This window comes from Chiloscyllium plagiosum, chromosome 32, assembly GCF_004010195.1.
Source record: "Chiloscyllium plagiosum isolate BGI_BamShark_2017 chromosome 32, ASM401019v2, whole genome shotgun sequence".
NCBI lineage: Eukaryota > Metazoa > Chordata > Chondrichthyes > Orectolobiformes > Hemiscylliidae > Chiloscyllium > Chiloscyllium plagiosum.
Genome location: NC_057741.1, coordinates 43045211 through 43066277, shown reverse-complemented (window position 1 = coordinate 43066277; position 21067 = coordinate 43045211). Strand labels below are relative to the sequence as shown.

General features: G+C 42.9%; 1 protein-coding gene and 1 long non-coding RNA gene across 2 annotated transcripts in view; one reads left to right on the top strand and one right to left on the bottom strand.

The window, feature by feature from the left end:
* Positions 1–21067, bottom strand: part of LOC122539577 — an 83027-nt gene that overhangs the window by 32105 nt on the left and 29855 nt on the right. The gene's annotated exons all lie outside the window — the stretch shown is intronic.
* anpepb (alanyl (membrane) aminopeptidase b) overlaps positions 1–21067 on the top strand; it is an 86844-nt gene that overhangs the window by 56080 nt on the left and 9697 nt on the right. Inside the window, exons 14-17 of the mRNA XM_043674558.1 lie at positions 6638–6785; positions 17669–17757; positions 18712–18822; positions 19599–19766. Coding sequence (XP_043530493.1) covers positions 6638–6785; positions 17669–17757; positions 18712–18822; positions 19599–19766 — 516 coding nt within the window. The remainder of the gene's footprint in view (positions 1–6637; positions 6786–17668; positions 17758–18711; positions 18823–19598; positions 19767–21067) is intronic.

Below are 21067 nucleotides of genomic sequence, written 5' to 3'. Positions count from 1 at the left end.
GCAAATTTGGAGGTATTACATTTAGTTTTCTCATCTAAATTATTAACAGATATTACGAATACCTGGGGTCCAAGCACTGATCCCTGCAGCATCCTATTGGTCACTGCCAGCCACTCAGAAAAAAGAACCATATATTCCTTCTCCTTGTTACTAGGAATCCTGTGGGATAAGGGAGCTGTGAGTAATGATAGCTGTTTAGACTGCAATGTTTTTAAAACAAAGAGTACCCAGCTTCACCCTGGGATTTTCCGAACAGGAATCATATTTTAAAGTGAAAGCAGCCTTGGCTTCAGGTGGGTCTAGTAGCAGAGAGTGAGTGAATCCAAGTATTGGAGAGAAAATGCTGGCAGTGATACCAGTTAGGCCATGCCCACCATTAAATAAACATGAGGATTTAAAGTGGCCTCATTGCTCTTGGTCAAACTTCCAAGCAGCCATTGCTCTCTTAGAGCTCAATGCTTTGCATTAGTATTGGTTGTAGGATTGTGACCCACACTTTGGGGAGCCCTGGAATTGGGGGAGGGAAAATTTCCACAGACATACACATTTGCTGTTGAAGAGTTACAGATCTCCAGATTCAACTTTGTCTCACCGTCAATCTCAGTTAACATGCTTCTTTTATTCTAATTCTGTGCTGATTCCTGTTCACGGATGCTTCAATCTTTGCTGATTCAGTTCTCCTACTACTCAAATTTAATATTCTTATATTTTTCTTAACCCCTCATTACCCTTGATCTTTGTTGACTCTAGCATCATAACTGCTCTTCATCCTTTTTACAAACTCTCTTCGTTTCATTCCACTTGGTCAATGATGACCATCAGTAACCCTTCAGTCCTCAGATTCTCTCACTAAATCTCTTAACCCTCGACTATTGAGCCTTTCATGCCCTTTTGCCCAGGTTTTGGTGACCCTCTTTTTCTTTCTTCATGATTTCTTGAAACATCTTGAATATTTTTATATATTAAAGATGGTACATAAATGTAACTTTTTTGTTCAATGATCATCAGGGAGCAATCTATTAGTTCTTCCCAAAGTGTCCCAGTGAAACATTAGCTCATTTGTCAGACAGTGCACTTTTGCTTTGCATTGAATATTACATTTATGGCTAAGTATCAATTTTGCCAGATTTCATGGAAGGTTCTCATTGTGAAGCCTAGCAAGATTGCTTGTACTATTTTCTGAAACTCACCTCATTAACTCCTTAACCCTCCATAGGACCGCTCTTGACTGATGCTAGCTCAGTTTTCCCACTCACTGCTGCCAGGACCTTCTGGGACCCCGAGCACTGGCACCATATTTACAAGGCTGTTGTGCAGCTAGACAAGTGTTGACCATCCTGAGCTGCCCAGCACAGTTCATGACATCTGCTTCAGACATAGTGGATAGGGGAAGCTGACATTTCATATTGGAGATCACAGTGGGTCAGGCAGCATCCATGGACAGAATGCAAGCTGACGTGAAGTGTCCACTGTGATGAAGAGTTATCTAGACTTGAAACATAGATGCTGCCTGACTCACTATGATTTTCAGCATTTTTTGTTTTCAGCACAGATTCTAGCATCTGCAGTAATTTGCTCCTAAACTGCCATAAGTTCATAAGATAAAGAAGCAGAATTAGGCCATTTGGATCATTGAGTTTGCTCCGCCATTTGATCATGGCTGATATGCTCCTCATCCCCATTTTCTTTCCTTCTTCCCATAACCCTTCAACCCGTTACCAATTAAAACATCTGTCTAACTCCTCCTTAAATTACTCACTGCGGTGATCCCAGCATCCACCGCACTTTGGGGGGTAACGAATTTCACAGATTCACAACCCTTTGGGAGGAATAGTTTCTCCTCAACTCTTTTGAATTTGATACCCGTTATCCTAAGACTATGACCTCTTGTCATAGAATGCTCCACAAGCGGAAGCTCCAAGTCTATTTTATCCACACCTATTACCATCTTGAATACCTCAATTTGATTTCCCCTCATTCTTCTATATTCCAAAGAGTATAGACATAAATTGTTCAATCTCTCTTCATACGCCAAAACCCTCATCTCTGGGATCAATCTAGTGAACCCCTTGTGAACTGACTCCAATGCCACTACATCTTTCCTCAAATAAGGGGAGCAAACCGTGCACAATACTCCAGGTGTGGTCTCAGCAATGCCTTGTATAGTTGCAACAATACTTCCTTACCTTTATATTCTATTTCTTTAGCTATAGAAGCCAACATTCCATTGCTTTATCAGCTGTATAGCTGCATGCTAGTTTTCTGTAACTCATGAACGAGGATACCCAGATCCCTGTGCACCAAAGCAGGCCAAAGTCTCTCCCCATTTAGATAATAGGTCACCTTCCCATTTTTTCAACCAAAATACATTACCTCACATATTAAACTCCATCTGCCACATTTGGCCCATTCTCCTAACCTATCTATATCCATTTGTAAAGTTCTTATTTCCTCTTTGCAATTTACCATCCTGCCTATTTTTATGTCATCCGTAAATTTGGCTACAGAGCCTTCTATCCCTGTATCCAAGTTGTTATTGTAGACGATAAATAGCTGGGGTCTAAGGACTGAACCCTCTGGCACTCCACTATTACACCTTGCCATCCAGAAAAAAATCTCCTTTCATTCAGACTCTGTCTTCAGTCCATCAGCCAGTCATCTATCCAAGGTAATAAATTACCCCTAATCCTATATATGATCCAATTTTTTGAATTAATCTTTTGTGCGACAAGTGCCTTCCAGAGGTCCAGATATATTACAACTACAGGACTCCTATTATCCACTTTGCTTATTGCATCTTTGAACTACTCTAGCAAATTAGTCAAACATGATTTGGACTTCACAAAACAAAATGTCCCGATATTGCTTCCTTGACAATTGATTCTAATACTTTTCCAACAATAGATGATAAACCAACAGGTCTGTAAATTCCCACATTTTGCCTCCCTCCTTTTTTGAATAAGGGTGTTACATTAGCATATTCCACTCCACTGAAACCTTTCCCATATCCACTTCACAAACAGGGCCCTGGAGGTCCTGGTGGATGGGCTAGTACAGAGTAGAGACATCCAACTCCTGCAGGACAAGCAGACAAGCCACAGTACCAAACCATCTGATAGGGGTGGTAAGTGGTGGGTGTATACTTATAAATTCTGCGTCCTATGTATTGTGCCCCACCAGTTACCTGATGAAAGAGCACTGCTCTGAAAGCTTCTACTTTCAAATAAACCTGTTGGACTATAACCTGGTGTCATGTGAATTTTAACTTTGTCCACCCCAATCCAACACTGGCACCTCCACATCATGGCCAGACAACGAAAGCAAGCATGACCTAATTCCTTCTTGACCATCATACCCACTTATGGTTCCTGGATCTTTCTGTATGTCAATGCTTCTAAGGATTCTGCCATTTATTGTATAATTCCCTCCTGCATTAGATCTTTTCAAATGCATCACCTTGCATTTGTCCAGATTAAACTCCAACTGCTATTTCTCCACCCAAGTCTCAAGCCTGTATGCTCCGGCAATCCTCCTCATTATCCGCAGCTCTCACAATCTATACATTGTCTACAAACTCAGTAATTGGACGACCTACATTCTCTTCCAAATCATTTATTTGTATTACAAAACAACAGAAGTCTCAGAACTGATCCCTGTGAAACACCACTGGTCACAGATCTCCAGTCAGAAAAACCCTGTTATGACTTGCTTTTTATGACGAGTCAGTTCTGTATCCATCTTAGCAGCTCACGATGAATCCCATGTGACTTCATCTTCTAAATCAGGCTACCTTGAGGGACCTTGTCAAAGACCTTGCTAAAGTCCATGTAGACAATATCCACTGCCCTACCCTCAAGTATATTTGTTGCTTCATCAGAAAACTCAAATCAAGTTTCTGAGGCATGACTTCCCTCCACAAAAAGCCATGCTATTGCTACAAAGTGATCAATATTGTGGATATGATTCCTGCACCTGTTGAGATTACTATGAAGATTCATGTCAGCCTCAGACTAAACCAACCCCAGGGGGCCTCTTGTGGCACAGTGGTAGTGTCTCTACCTCTCAACTTCCAACTGTTCCGGGGTGTAATGTACCATCTCTGAAGAGGTTGGTCAGAAAATATCTAAACTATCTTTGGTGATGACAGAGCAACCCTGTGCTCCTCTGGGACTATGGTGGCATTTTGGTAATGTCACTGGACTAGTGATCCAGAACCCCAGGGTAATGTTCTAGGGACTTAGCAGATGGTGAAATATGAATTTGATTTAAAAACAAAGAGACCTGGAATAAAAGGTTAGCCTTAATGGCGATCATGTAACCACTACTAATTGTTGTGAAAACCCATCTGAATCAATAATACCGTTTAGGAAGGCAAACTGCTGTCCTTACTCATTCTGGCCTATACCTCCTTCTAGATCCACAGCAATATGGCTGATCTTAACTCCTCTCCAGGCAATTAGGACTGGCAATAAAAATTTGCCTAATCAGCCACACCCACATCCCACAAATGAATTATAAAAAGACCCCTCAAGGTTTTCAGGGCAAGGTGTGGAGTGCTTTATTTCCCCCTCTGACTCCATTCTGATTTAATCACTGCATCCCCCTTCACGTTTTGATCACTTTGTTGAGGAGGGCAAAGCTTGTCACTGGCCATTCGGATGTTTCCTTTCTTCTTGGTGGTGGAATATGAATAAAGATTTATGCACTAGTTTTTCACTGTGTCCTACTCCTGTACACACACGACAACAACAAAATACAAACAGGGCATTTAGAATCTCCTATGTTCAGAGGACTAATTCTGAGCTGATAACCCATAGCCAGTTAAAAAAAATACATAACCAGGTGTTATGGACTAGGCCAGACCACTCAAAACATTCTTAAACAGGCAGCCCCAGACCATAACTTTGCAATTTGACTTGGTAAGTGAACAGTGAAAATTACCCGGAGTAAGATAGCTAGGTTGACTACTAGATTTTAAAACTGACAACATTTATTCAAAAAATTACACAATGAAACACAAAGAACAGAATAAAGAACCCCTACAGGACTCAACGTATCCAACTAGACTTAATTATGCTGTTCCGAATATACACAACGGTCCCAATAAGCAAACTCCCTTTAAAAACCAGTATAAATGGAAACATGCTTACAGGTTGAAGTTGAAGTGCAGAAAAGAGAGAGCGAGTTTCCACACAGCTCCCTGTTGAACTTCCCATTTCAAGACTAAACTAAAACTGCTCAGCCCAGCTAAAGAGCTGACCAATCCCTTTTCATTATACAGGTCATTTCTAAAACATGACCAGTTTGGCCTGAAGTCTCAGCTGTTTACATATAAACAAAAGGCCTCTCAAAATTCGTTTCATCTCTGTACTAAACCAGACTGATCAGAGCCCGGCCCGGTTTATTGTCCCTCTGAAAAATATCAAGGATAGAGTTTCTTTGAGCTAAGGATCGGCTTTTAGAAAAAAAAGGGACTAGCTTTGTGATACAGGAGATTTAGAATCCCCTCAGTTTAGAGGACTGACTCCGAGCTGGCTGGCCACAGCCAAGAGAACACAAAGAACGAATTATAAAAAGGACCCTGCCAGCCTGATCTGAGTTGCCCCTTGGATCAGGGTCGTGTCGATGATTTGAAGGAACGCACAGCAATTCTGAAAGACCTGCTCCACTCTGCCAGGGTAACTGCTGGCATCTCTCTGCCACCTCACAGTCACTCTGTCTCTGCTACTGACTGAAAACTGCTTATAACCATGACAAGCTTCCTGGCTTTGTGTTTGCACTAACCAGCCAGGCTAAACAGAGTGTATGAGGTGCAGGTCAGAGGGCAAAGTGGCGCCAGGTCAGGATGCTTTGAACATTGGATAAGCTGAAAAGTGAGGGGGTGCAAAGAGACAGAGTATGCAGCCCTGGAGGCGCAGCCTAGTCCAGTCCACGAACTGTGTACAAAGTAGCCCCGCAGCAGCATGGCAATGAAAGATGCTGCTAAGCTGTGAAGTGCAGCAATGCACTGCAGAAATGTATTGTAAATGGACTAGAGATATGCCATGATGATGCAGAGAGGCTGGTGTGTCAGATGCCAACGAAAATTTTTGTTGAGTACATGCAGATGCTGCTCATGAGGCAAGGCCTGAGATGTTAGTGCTGGGTATTGAAAATGAATGCCTGGAGGAGTAATTGGCGACCTGGAGTCGCCAGGTACCTGCTTAGGCCTTTATGTTGGGAATTCTCAGCATCTAGATTCTATTTGATGGGTGGGTGAGTGCATATTAATGAGCTGAGGTTGTTTCGAAATGAGAGTGATAATGACCATGTTAATAAGTCCCTCACTGCTCACTAGCAAGAATATCAACTCTGTCTGAGACTTGGTTGGAAAATGCAACCTTTTGATCTCAGTGTTGAGAAGGACCTTGCTCAACACCTCACCTGATTTTCCAATATTTCTCACCAAAACTCATGTCATTCATGGCTTGAGAAGATTCTAGCTTTTAAATAAGCTGTCTTGTTTTACAAGTATATCAATTCCATATTGATATACAAAGACAGTGATACAGTGAAAAGTATTATATTCTATAGCCAACTGACTTTCAAAGGCACTTCCCTACAAATCCAATTGATGAACATTTTTTGTCCCTGACAGAGCAAAATATCGTGAAACCACAGCGGCACTAGACACAACAAAATACCTGGTCAATGAGTTGGAATATATTCCATGGCAGGCTGCCCTCGATAACCTGGCATATTTTGAGCTCATGTTTGACCGTACAGAGGTTTTTGGGCCCATGAAGGTATGGAATTCTGAAAAAGTAATTTTTTTTCCAGGCCTTTTGCACTCTGTCAGTAAACGCTGAGGCTTTGTGGTTGGGAGCATTGTAAAGTAATTGATATAAGGTGGCATGGTTCTGTCACTATGGATTCTACTGACCATGATGTCTTGGTGTAGAGTTCTATTCTACACTGTAGCGATTACTCTCCGAGTCTAGTTGGTACCTACTCAGAGGCTGCTGTATCTCTGTCTCTGCCTTGAATGACAATTTTATGATACCACAATATAGACTTATTTATGTCCAATTTTACAGAATATTGATCTCCATATTACCAAACCCATATTATACCTACACAACATACATATTACTGCTCTTTATACCTTCAATCCTCCCACACGGAGTTGTGGAGAATTAGTCAACTCACAAATATACATCTTCAATGACAGAGGAGCCCAACACATCAGTCAAAAGAGAAGGCTGGAGCATTTGAAACAAACTTTAGCTAGAAGTGCTGTTTGAATGATCCATCTTGGCCTTCTCTGGAAGACTCCAGCATCACAGATACCAGTCTTCAGCCAATTCAATTCACTCCACGAGATAGCAAGAAATTACTAAAAGCCTTGGTAGCATCCAGTGCAATTGAGATTCTGTCAATAGTACTGAAAACTTGTACTCCAGAACTAGTTGCATGCCTAATCAAGCTGTTCCAATAAATCTGCAACACTGGCATCTACCTGACAATGTGACAAATTTCCCAGTTACGTCATATACACAAGAAGCAGGACAGATCTCACCCACCTAATTACTACCCCATTTACTGTTAGTCATCAGTAAAATCATGGAAGGTGTCATCAACAGTACTATCAACCAGCACCTGCTCAGTTACGCCCAGTTTGGGTTCTGCCAGGGCCACTCAGCTCCTCACCTCATTACAGCCTTGGTTTAAACACGGAAAAAAGAGCTGAATTCCAGAGGGGAGGTGAGAATGACAGCCTTGGCATCAAGGAGTCCTAGCAAAATTGGAATCAATGGAAAACAGGAGTAAAGTTCTCCATTTGGAGTCATACCTGGCACATAGGAAGATGGTTGTGGTTGTTGGAGGGCAGTCATCTGAGAAATAGGACATCTCTGCAAGAGTTCCTGAGGGTAGGATCCTAGACCCAATCATCTTCAGCTGCTTCATCAGCAACCTTCCCTCCATCATAACGACAGAGGTGGGGATGTTTGCTGATGATTGTGCAATGTTCAGCACCATTCATGAAGCCTCAGCTATTGAAGCAGTCCATGTACAAATGTAGCTAGACCTGGACATTATCTAACTTTGGACTTACAATTTACAAGTAAAAACCAGGCATTGACCATCTCCAACAAGAGGGAATGTGACTATTGTCCTTTGACATTCAATGGCATTACCACTGAATTTTCTATTGTCCTGGAGGTTACCATTGACCAGGAACTGAACTGGACTAGCCATATAAATAGGCGAAAGTGAGTACTGTAGATGCTGGAGATTAGAGTCAAGAGTGTGGTGCAGGAAAAGCACAGCAGGTCAGGCAGCATCAGAGGAGCAGGAAAAATCAACGTTTCAGGCAAAAGCCCTTCATCACCGTATAAATACTTTGGTGACAACAGCAGCTCAGACACTGGGTCTCTTGCAGCAAGTAACTTATCTCTTGACTTCCAAAGCCTGTCCACCATATATAAGACCACAAATCATGGGTATGTTGGAATACAAACTATTTGCCTGAATGAATGCAGCTCCTACAGCAGCCACAAAGCTTGGCAACACATCCACAAACATCTATTCCTTCCACTATTGACACTCAGTCGTAGAAGTGTGCTCTGTCTATAAGATGCACTTCAGAAATCCTTCAACAGCACCTTCTAAGCACATGACCACTTCAATCTCAAAGGACAAGGGCAGCAGATGAGAACACCACCGCCTGCAAGTTTCTCTCTGAGCCACTAACCATCCTGTCCTGGAAATATATTGTTGTTCTTTCGGTGTCACCAGGTCAAAATCCTCTCTAAAGACATTGTGGGTTTATCTACAGCACATGGACTGCAGCAAGTTCAAGAAGGCAGCTCATCCCCACCTTCTCAAGGGCAATAAGGGATGCGAAATAAATGCTGGCCCAGCCAGTGATGTCCATATCCTATGAATGAATAAAAAAAACCTTTATCCTTTAACCTTGAAAAATCAAATCACCCAAGCTTATTTACAGGTAGAATTCGAAACAGTTCATGTGACATCCCTCATTCCTCCATTTTACTTCAGAGGCAGCCCCTGAAACATCACAATGTTATAAACCAGATACATGCAATAGTTGGGCATCAGTTCTGTTGGTCTGCCTGTTATGCGGTACTTTATCAAACTCTTTTGGATGTTTCCATATGCAACATGCACCTCATTGCCTTTACTGAAAAATATAATCAAGTTACAGTACTGTCGTTATCTGAGAGGCTTTTAAACAATTTAGCAAGAGAATTCTAATACAGTTTTAATGTGGAAATGCCAGTGTTGGGCTGGGTTAGACAAAATCAGAAATCACATAATACCGCGTTATAGTTATAGTGAACCTGACAAAGGAGCAGTGCTCCGAAAGCTTGAGATTTCAAATAAACCTGTTGGACTATAACTTGGTGTCGTGTGACTAATGCAGTTTTATTGATGCAGCTGTAAGAAATTCAATTATGGCATTTAGAACTTAGAACATTACAGTGCAGTACAGGCCCTTCAGCCCTGGATGTTGTGCCAACCTCCGAACCAATCAGATGCCCATCTAACCTATACTATTCCATTTTCATCCATATGTTTATCTAATGGCCATTTAAATTCCCTTAAAGTTGGAGAGTCTACCACTGTTGTAGGCAGGACGTTCCATGCCCTTACTGCTCTCTGAATAAAGAAACTGGTCTATAATTACCAGGGTTGTCCCTAAGAACAAAGAACAGAGAAAATTAAGGCACAGGAACAGACTGTTCAACTCTCCAAGCCTGTGCTGATCCAGATCCTCTATCTCAACCTGTCGCCTTTTTTCTAAGGATCTGTATCCCTTTGCTCCCTGCCCATTCATGTATCTGTCTTGATACATCTTAAGTGAAGCTATCATGCCCATCCCTACCACCTCTGCTGGCAACACGTTCCAGGCACCCACCACTCTCTGCGTAAAGAACTTTCCACACACATCTCCCCTAAACTTTTCCCCCCTCACTTTGAACTTGTGACTCTTAGTAATTGAGTCCCCCACTCAGGGGAAAAACGTTTCTTGGTATCCACCCTTTCTATACCTTTCATAATTTTGTAGACCTCAATCGAATCCCCCCCCCCCAACCTCTGTCTTTGTAATGAAAATAATCTTCTCTACACAACCTCTCTTCATATACTAGGCAATGTCCTAGGGAACTTCCTCTGCAACCTCTCCAAAGTATCCACATCCTTTTGGTAATGTGGTGACCAGAACTGTACGCAGTATTCCAAATGTGGCCGAACCAAAGTCCAATACAACTGTAACATGACCTGCTAACTCTTGTATTCAATACCCCGTCTGATGAAGGAAAGCATGCCGTATGCCTTCTTGACCACTCTACTGACTTGCATTGCTACCTTCAGAGAACAATAGACCTGAACACCCAGATCTCTCTGTATATCAATTTTCCCCAAGACTTTTCCATTTTCCATTTGCTCTTGAATTGCATCTTCCAAAATGCATCACCTCGCATTTGCCCAGATTGGACTCTATCTGCCATTTCTCTGCCCAACTCTCCAATCTATCTATATTCTGCTCTGTATTCTCTGACTTCCCCTTCACTATCTGCTACTCCACTAATCCTAGTTCATCTGCAAACTTGTTAATCAGGCCACCTATATCTTCCTCCAGATCATTTATATATATCAGAAACAACAGTGATCCCAGCACAGATCCCTGTGGAACACCACTGGTCACAGTTCTCCATTTTGAGAAACTCCCTTCCACTACTCTCTGTCTCCTGTTGCCCAGCCAGTTCTATATCCATCCAGCTAGTACACCCTGGACCCCATGCAACTTCACCTTCTCCATCAGCCTACTATAGGAATCTTATCAAACACGTTACTAAAGTCCATTTATATGATATCCACAGCCCTACCCTCATCAATAAACTTTGTCGCTTCCTCAAAAGAATTCTATTAGGTTTGTAAGACATGACCTTCCCTGCACAAAGCCATACTGCCTATCACTAATAAGCCCATTTTCTTCCAAATGGGAATAAATTCTATCTCCCACTGTCTTCTTCATCAGCACCCCTACCACTGACATCAGGCTCACATGTCTAAATTATTTGGATTATCCCTGCTACCATTCTTAAACAAAGGGACAATATTAGCAATTTTCCAGTCCTCCGGATCAAGGATGCTGCAAAGATATCTGTTAAAGTCCCAGCTATTTCCTCTCACTTCTCTCAGTAACCTGGCATAGATCTCATCTGGACCTGGGGACCTGTCCACCTTAGTGCCTTTTAGAATACCCAACACTTCCTCCCTCCTTATGCTGACTTGACTGAGAGTAATCAAACATGTATCCCTAACCTCAACATCTATCATGTCCCTCTCCTTGATGAATACCGATGTAAAGTGCTCATTAAGAATCTCACCCATTTTCTCTGACTCCATGCATAACTTTCCCCCATTGTCCTTGAGCGGACCAACCCTTTCTCTAGTTACTCTCTTGCTCTTTATATATGAATAAAAGGATATGGGATTTTCCTTAACCCTGTTTGCTAAAGATATTTCATGACCCCTTTTAACCCTCTTAATTCCTTGTTTCAGATTGATCCTACATTCCCGATATTCTTCCAAAACTTTGTCTATCTTCAGGTGCCTAGACCTTATGTACGCTTTCTTTTTCCTCTTAGCGAGACTCACAATTTCACCTGTCATCCCTAATCTTGCCATTTCTATCCCTCATTTTCACAAGAACATATTTCTCCTGAACTTGAATCAACCTCTCTTAAAAGCCTCCCACACATCAAATGTGAATTTACCCTCAAACAGCTGCTCCCAATCTACATTCCCCAGCTCCTGCTGAACTTTGGTATAGTTAGCCTTCACCCAATTTAGAACTTTTCCTTTCGAACCACTCTCGTCTTTGTCCATGAGTATTCTAAAACTTACGGAATTGTGATCACTATTCCCAAAGTAATTCCCCACTGAAACTTTAACCACCTGGCCGGGCTCATTTCCCAACACTGGGTCGAGTGTGGCCCCTTCCCGAGTTGGACCATTTACATACTGCTCTATAAAATCCTCCTAGATGCTCCTTACAAATTCTGTTCCATCAAGACCTCTAACACTAAGTGAACCCCTGTCAATGTTGGGAAAATTAAAATCTCCTTATCACCACCACCCTGTTGATCCTACATCTTTCCTTGATCTGTTCATATATTTGTACCTCTATCTCATGCTCACTGTTGGGAGGCCTCTAGGACAGCCCAACAATGTTACCACTCTTCCTATTTCTGAACTCTGCCCATATTGCCTCACCGCTCGAGTCCTCCATAGTGTTCTCCTTCACCACAGCTGTGATATCCTTTCTGACCAGTAATGCAACTCCTCGACCCCTTTTACCTCCCTCTCTAGCCCGCCTGAAAAATCGATATTCTGGGATACTTAGTTGCCTATCTTGCCCTTCCCTCAACCAAGTCTCAGTAATAGCAATAACATCATACTCCCAGGTACTAACCCAAGCCCTAAGTTCATCTGCCTTACCTACTATACTTCTTGCATTAAAACTAATGCACCTCAGACTACCAATCCATTTGCATTCATCATCTGCTCCCTGCCTACTCTTCCCCTGCATCTCACTGACTTCATTATCTAATTCCTTACAGGCTTTAGTTACTACCTGTTTACTGTCCATTAACCTCTTCATTTGGCTCCTATCCCCCGCAACATTAGTTTAAACCCTCCCCAACAGTGTTAGCAAAAGCACCCCCAAGGACACTGGTTCCAGTCAGGTCCAAGTGTAGACCATCCAATTTGTAAAAGTCCCACCTCCCCCAGAACGCGTCCCAATGTCCCCAAAGTCTGATTCCCTCCCTCCAGCACAATCTCTCAAGCCACTCATTCATCCTGTTTATTCTTTCATTTCTACTCTGACTAGCACGTGGCACTGGTAGCAATCCTGAGATTACTACCACAGAGGTTCTACTTTTTAACTTGTTTTCTAACTCCCTAAATTCTGTTTGTAGTACCTCATTCCATCTTTTTACCTATATAATTGGTGCCTATATGCACCACGATAACTGACTTTTCATACATGGCGCAAGAGGAGCATAACACAGGTCTGAGATCTCCTGCCATTTTTAATCTTAAGCTTAATTTAGATAAATGAAAAAGGAAAGAAAAAGTTTTTACTAATCATACAATAATATTAAAAAAAAGAAAAACCTTACTTTATCAATTCACCACAGAGTCCTTTTTCTATTAGAGGAGGAAGGCGGGTGGGAGACACTATACATGTAGTGTCTTGGGTTCAGCCACTGCCCAAATATATCAGTTCACTCATCTTCCTAGAATGCAGTTTGACTGCTTCCACAAAGCTTCTTGCTCTCCCCGCTCCCGCTTAGCTCAGCTCTTCCTGGTCCAGCTCAGCTCAGCTCCTTACTCTCCCTGGTCCAGCTTGGCTCCTCGCTCTCACTGCTCCCACTGCTGCTGCAAATGGAGGACTGTCTCTCAAGGTGTCTGATGTCTCTGATCGTGTTTTCCGGGTCCTGGAGGGGGAGGGGGAGCAGCCCGAAGTCGTGGTCCATATTGGCACCAACGACATAGGTAGGAGGAGTGCCGAGGATGTTAGACAGGCTTTCAGGGAGCGAGGTTGGAAGCTCAGAGTTAGAACGAACAGAGTTGTTGTCTCTGGTTTGTTACCCGTGCCACGTGATAGAGATTCGAGGAATGCCCATCTTGCTGTTCTGATTAACAGAAAATTCCCATTTTCATTCCTTGTTACAATCCACGAATTGTACACTTTAAACTAATTGTTTGTTGCTCGCTGTGAGAAGTGTGACAGCTCCGTCTGACATCGAACATACAAGAACATCAGTTGAAATCTTGCTCTCCTGAAACATGTGTTTCCTGCTTCTTTCTTTTTGTCTCGGTGACCGTTCCGTCAGGTGGGAGTCGAGTGAAAAGGCTGAGAGTGTTTTATTGATTCCTAAACCATACCCAAAAGAAGTGTGCATGCATGCGATCATTTCATTGTAGAAATGGTGCATGGACAGACGCATAGCATAGACAGACGCACGATAACTGGCTATTCACCTACCCAGGCAATCAAATACGTCACTTGCCTCACTTCTCCCCCAGAAACCTGCTTGTAATTCTCTGTCAGTGATTTATCCAGTTCCTCTTTGGATAATAAATTATTCTGTCCAATGCTGGAAGTCACTGATCTCTATGTGTGTGCTCAGATGCCCTTGTATTCAAATTACACAGAACACTGACATGCTGAATTAGATTACTTACTTGCAGTGTGGAAACAGGCCTTTCGGCCCAACAAGGCCACACCGACCCTCCGAAGAGCAAGCCACCCAGACCTATGCCCCTAACCTGCACATTTCTTTGGACTGTGGGAGGAAACCAGAGCAAAGCCACGCAGCCGTGGGGAGAATAAGTAAACTCCGCACAGACAGTTCCCTGAGGCGGGAACTGAACCCAGATCTCTGGCGCTGTGAGGCAGCAGTGCTAACCACTGTGCCACGGTGCCACCCAAGAAGATGCAAGCACATTGGCTTTGAAGAGCAAGGACACATTGCCAAGTCTGCTTTACTGAGATCGACATAAATAATCCAATGGGCCACTTTCATCTTCAGATTAATTACGAACATTTATGAAAAGCAGGACTGTAAGAATGAATACACTTTCGTGTTCTGTCCAAATCAAACATTGATATACTTGAGAACAGAAACGAGTCTGGTGTTCGATGTGACTTGGCCAACATCTTGCGACTTTCACCATGAATTTGGAGTATCCAAGCATGAAGAATATCCTCCTTGCACCTATTCTGTACAGATCTGTTGCAGTTGCATTATTTTAAATCAGATCTCTTCGAGTTCTTCTGAATTCCAGTCAATTCCCTAAAAGATGTAATCTGTCCTCAGACGTCATCCTCGACATCTTTAGCATCAGCCTCGTGACTGTCTGCTGCACTCTCTCTGTGGCAAGTCCTTCATTTCTTAGGCAGGGAAAGAAAAACAACAAACTTTCTATTTGCCAATGAGCAGAAGCACAACTTACTCAAGCTTTCCTCGTAAGAGTGTCCCTCCACACCCACTGTCATTCTAGCGAATCCTCACTGCACTGCATTGAATGCCAGAACACCTTTCCTGATATCAGAGGTATAAAACTGTTCACAGCTTTGCAACTGTGATCTGAGTAGTGTTGTGGGATTGGAGTGCCTTTATTAGGTGGAGACTCAGAAAAACAGCATGGTAGAGTGGATAGATGCAACTATTTTCACATCATACCCAATAGTGAGCAGTATGATTATGAGGTGTACATAAGGCAACAAAAAGAAAATAAGAGCTGGAATAGTCGGTCTGGCCCCTCGACCCTGTTGTGCCATTCCAAAGGATCTTGGCTATTTTTACAGACCTCAAACCCACTTTCTTGCACTTTTTCCAACACACTGGATTCCCTTACTGGATCAAGAATCGATATCAGATTTAAACATACACAAGTTCTGTGTTGGAAGGAGGTACAAAGAACTCAAACTGTGTGAGAAAAGAAATTCCTCCTCTACTCAGTCTTAAATTAGGGTGTGCTGTCCGTATCTTTGGAGTGTTTGATGTAGACAGTGTTAAAATAACTTTTCTCTGCATCTCTTGTCATACTGTCCCAGTCCTTGGAGTATTTGATGTGGACCTTGTCGAAAGAGCTCTTCTCTGTATTTAACCAGGTCCTGTATGAATCCTGGGAGTTTTTACTGAGCACAGTGCAGAGCACTATTTATGCTGTATCAATCCTCGTTCTCTCCCTGTTCTCGCAGAGTTTGATGAGGACAGTGTCGAGACATTTTTACTCTGTACGTAGTCACATTCTGTCCCAGTAATTGGAGTGATGAATGAGGGACAGTACAGAGAGAGATTTCCTCTGCCTTTAACCCCCTCCTAACCCTGTAATGGGTTTGTTAGATGGGAACAGTATAGAGGCAGCTCTGCTGTGTATCTAAACCCATATTGTTCCAGCCTTGGGAGTATTTGATAGGGACGGTGGACAAGAAGATTTAATGCATATCTGACCCAATGCTGTCCCTGTTCTGGGAATTTTGGTGGGGGACCTCTAGTCGTGTATTACTTTGTATCCAACGCCGTTTTATTCATATCACATATTATTTGATGGGGATAGTGTCAGGAAGGTATTATCTGTATCTAACACGATCTCGTAACTGTCCTGGGAGAGTTTGATGAGGACCATGTCGAAGAAGCCTCACTTAATATCCAAATATACACGAACCCTGTCATACCAGTGTTTGATGTGGAAAGTCGGAGGGAGGTTTACCACAAAGATCTACACAGTGCATGAGTAGACACATCGGCCCTCTGAGCCTGCGCCCTTATACTTGGTAGTGTGGATGAGCAGAGGGATCTTGGTGTCCATGTACACAGATCTCTGAAAGTTGCCACCCAGGTAAATAGTGCGGTGAGGAAGGCATATGGCGTACTGGCTTTTATTGGTAGAGGAATTGGGTTCCGGAGTCCTGAGGTCATGATGCAGTTGTATAAGACTCTGGTGCGGCCGCATCTGGAATATTGTGTGCAGTTTTGGTTGCCATACTATAGGAAGGATGTGGAGGCACTGGAACGGGTGCAGAGGAGGTTTACCAGGATGTTGCCTGGTATGGAAGGAAGATCGTATGAGGAAAGATTGAGACACTTGGGGCTGTTTTCATTAGAGAAAGGAAGGTTTAGGGGTGACTTGATTGAGGTGTACAAGATGATTAGGGGGTTAGATAGGGTTGACAGTGTGAACCTTTTTCCGCGTATGGAGTCGGGTATTACAAGAGGGCATAGCTATAAATTAAGGTGGGGGGGGTAGATATAGGACTGAAGTTGGGGTAGGTTCTTCACTCAGCGAGTCGTCAGTTCATGGAATGCCTTGCCAGTAGCAGTGGTGGACTCTCCCTCTTTATGGGCATTTAAGCGGGCATTGGATAGGTATATGGAGGATAGTGGGTTAGTATAGGTTAGGTGGGCTTGGATCGGCGCAACATCGAGGGCCAAAGGGCCTGTACTGCGCTGTATTCTTCTATGTTCTATGTAAGTGCCTTTCAAGTGGGAAATTTACTTTCCCGGCAGCCCCTGGTCCTCTATCTCTCTCTCTCTCACACCCCACACCCCTGGCTGCTCCCAAAAAATGGAGGCGTGTTGCCTTACTCCCCTTCTTGAACAAGGGGACATTTGTTTTCGCCAGTCTTCTGGGGTGGCATGGTGGCACTCCCGCCTCAGGCAAATGTCTGTGTGGAGTCTGCACATTCTCCCCGTGTCTGCGTGGGTTTCCTCCGGGTGCTCCGGTTTCCTCCCACAGTCCAAAAATGTGCAGGTTAGGTGAATTGGCCATGCTAAATTGCCCGTAGTGTTAGGTGAAGGGGTAAGTGTAGGGGAATGGGTCTGGATGGGTTGCTGTTTGGAGGGTCGGTGTGGACTTGTTGGGCCAAAAGAGCCTGTTTCCACACTGTAAGTAATCTAATCTATCTACCTGACACAGTGAGTATTTATTGCCCATCACTAATGGCCCCCTAATTTGGTGAGAATTCACTGTCTTGAGGCTGTGTGTTGCTTAGACTTCTAACATTTTATTTGGTGTATCTCTGGAAGTAGCTGCCACTGATATTGACATTGGATTTATTACAAACATTTTGTTATTGCAGAAGTACATGTTGCAACAGGTGACCCCACTGTACAAGCACTTTGAAAATCTCACCAAGAACGGGACACAACCGGATAGTCTCATGGATCAGTGAGTATCCATTTTCAATCCAAATGCTCTTGACCTGTAGGCTCAGGGTTAATTCATCTTGGTGTATACAGCCATTCCAAATGGCCACACTCTTAGTGCAGAGATACATTTGTAATAGTATAGGAGGATTGATGATATGGCCAGTGCATATTGATTGCATCTCTGAACTCTTCATTATAATATCTCTAAAATTCAAGTGTCCTGCCTGTGCAGAGACCTTTTACTCCTTCACTTAGCAGCTAAAGTCTTTAGAATTTTCCAGCCTGTCGAATATTTGTGATGCTGATAGTGGCCCAGATTGTCTGACCTTTCTCATTCCAGACTGCATGTCCCTCTCATTCCATTCAGTATGACCCTTATCACTTTGGCCTGTTTGACTCTCCTCGTTCCAGACTTTCGATCTGACTTTCATGACTTGTCTTGCCTTTACCCAGTTGAGCATCACTCACACTGGCCACTGCTTACAGATCAGGTGCTCCTTCAGGTCACCATTTCCTTCTCAGTGTGTCTTGGGTTAGCATCAGGCTCAGACCTGTTCTTTCACCTTTGACATTACAGACTGAATGGTTTGATAATACTCCAAAAGTATCAGAGACATTTTCACCATCTCCATGTAGTTTGGGAAGGATCAGAGTTTTAGTCTTGTGGCTCTCGAGTTCTGATCCATTAAATTTTCTCACCACTCTCCTTGTACATCCTGTGCAAGGAAACTCCAGAGAAACTGCCAACACTTCAATGTAATTATTGGGAGAAATTCGACCCCATGGATGTCATCTACAAGCACCTTAAATTTAGACTGTACAGATGAACTTAATTACTTCAGTAAAATAAAGGGATCAGCTTAGATCAGCTGAATTTCAACCTGTCAAGACTATAATTGTGCACATTTTACTTGGGTTTTTGTGTAATTGAATCCCTATTCAGATAAAGATATTGAAACCTGTTGTTTTGTAGATATAATCAGATTAATGCAGTGCGCGTTGCTTGTGGATATGGTCTCAAGGACTGTGAAGTTATGGCACAAACATTTTATTTGAAGTGGATGGCAAACCCCAATGATAATCCGTAAGTGTTTTGCACAAGTGGGAATATTGAAGTGGAGTTTGATAAAATGTAATAATAATAAGTTACATAACAGGTCCAACTTTCTGATCATTGGCGATGTGATGTAAATTGGGGGCACCCATTAGATCCCAATAGAGGCCTTTATGCTTGCATAACAGCTGATATTGCCCAGCAGAGTCAGAGACCTGTGCTAGTGAGTTACCCACAAATATCAGCTGGAAGTTACAACTAAGACATGTAGTACTTCCCAATTTTTTTCTATTTTAATGCCTCAAACTTGGTATGACCCAGGATGAAGGTGCAGGTTGTTGTGCAGGGAGGGGTGACTTCAGTAGTAACGATGAGCTAGAAGGAGTTGAGTTTGACCCCTATCTCCCCTTCCTTCAGTCCCTTCCCTTCCCCTATCTCCCATGGGTGGGAATTGATAAAGAATGAACACTAATCCTTTTTTACAGCAGGAATCACTCCTTACTGACCGGAGACTTAGGCCATGCTCTCCATTGGAAAGCAATACGAATGCTATAAAGGGTCATGCAGCTGTCAGGATCAGTCCAAACAAACAAACAAACCTATACATGCACGCCTGTGTGCGCGTGGACACACACACCTGACACATACATACAGCACAGACCCTGCTCCTGGCAGCGTTGATACTAACTGGAAGATCTGGGCCATTGTATTCTAGAAATCAAATATTGACGATATCTGATTTTTCACGTAAATATTCATTATTTCATTTTCTTTGCTAATACTATAACGTTGTTTCTGATAAATAGAATTCCTGTGAATCTGAAGACATCAATTTATTGCAGTGCAATTGCTTCAGGGAATGAGGCAGAGTGGAACTTTGCATGGAAAATGTTCCAAAATGCTAAAATAGCCACAGAGGCAGACAAACTGCGATCAGCCATGGCTTGTACTAGACACACTTGGCTTCTCAATCGGTAAGAATTGTGGTCATTAATCAGATTCTGTGAATGCTGAAAACCTATTGTTACCTTTGTAAGGAATATTGACCCAGATTGAATCCATTTCCTTCCAGGAAGTCTAAGTTAAATTAATAGCGTGCCATTCAAAGACAAAAGACAAATTGTAAAGTTCCTAAATACATAGCCTTACACTATATGTGGAACATTTACATTAAGAAAAGAGAGAAGGTAAATCAGGAAGTAATGTTAAAAAAGGAGTGATTAAAGTCTGTAGATCTCTAGAGGATGAGGTACCTCAGGGAGGGCACGTGGGTATTGGAAAAATAGCTCATGTACATAAGGCAGATCCTTGCTCCATTGTTTGCTCAATGTTTCTCTCGTGTTACAGAATGAATTTTGTATTTGTCCTTAAGTTCCATAACACTCACCCCCTTCATCCTTGACCCCTGGAAAAGGTACTGAATGTCATTGAACTCACAATCCAGAACTCTAGGCTAATATTCTTAGGACACAGGGTCGAATTCAGCTACGGCAGCTGGAGAAATTTGAATTTGATAGAAGTCAGAAATAAGAAGCTAGCCTAATGCCGATTGTTCACTGATTCTTTTATTGAGGAAGGAAATCTGCTGGTCTGTCCAAATCCAGAGCAATGTAGAATCATAGAGTCATAGAGATGTACAGCATGGAAACAGACCCTTCGGTCCAACCCGTCCATGCCGATCAGATATCCCAACCCAATCTAGAGCCACCTGCCAGCACCCGGCCCATATCCCTCCAAACCCTTCCTATTCATATACCCATCCAAATGCCTCTTAAATGTTGCAATTGTACCAGCCTCCACTACATCCTCTGGCATATCATTCCATACACGTACCACCCTCTGCGTGAAAAAGTTGCCCCTTAGGTCTCTCTTATATCTTTCCCCTCTCACCCTAAACCTATGCCCTCTAGTTATGGACTCACCGACCCCAGGGAAAAGACTTTGCTATTTATCCTATCCATGCCCCTCATAATTTTGTAAACCTCTATAAGGTGACCCCTCAGCCTCCGACGATCCAAGGAAAACAGCCCCAGCCTGTTCAGCCTCTCCCTGTAGCTCAGATTCTCCAAACCTGGCAACATCCTTGTAAATCTTTTCTGAACCCTTTCAAGTTTCACAACATCTTTCCAATAGGAAGGAGACCAGAATTGCACGCAATATTCCAACAGTGGCCTAACCAATGTCCTGTACAGCCGCAACATGACCTCCCAACTCCTGTACTCAATACTCTGACCAATAAAGGAAAGCATACCAAACGCATTCTTCACTATCCTAT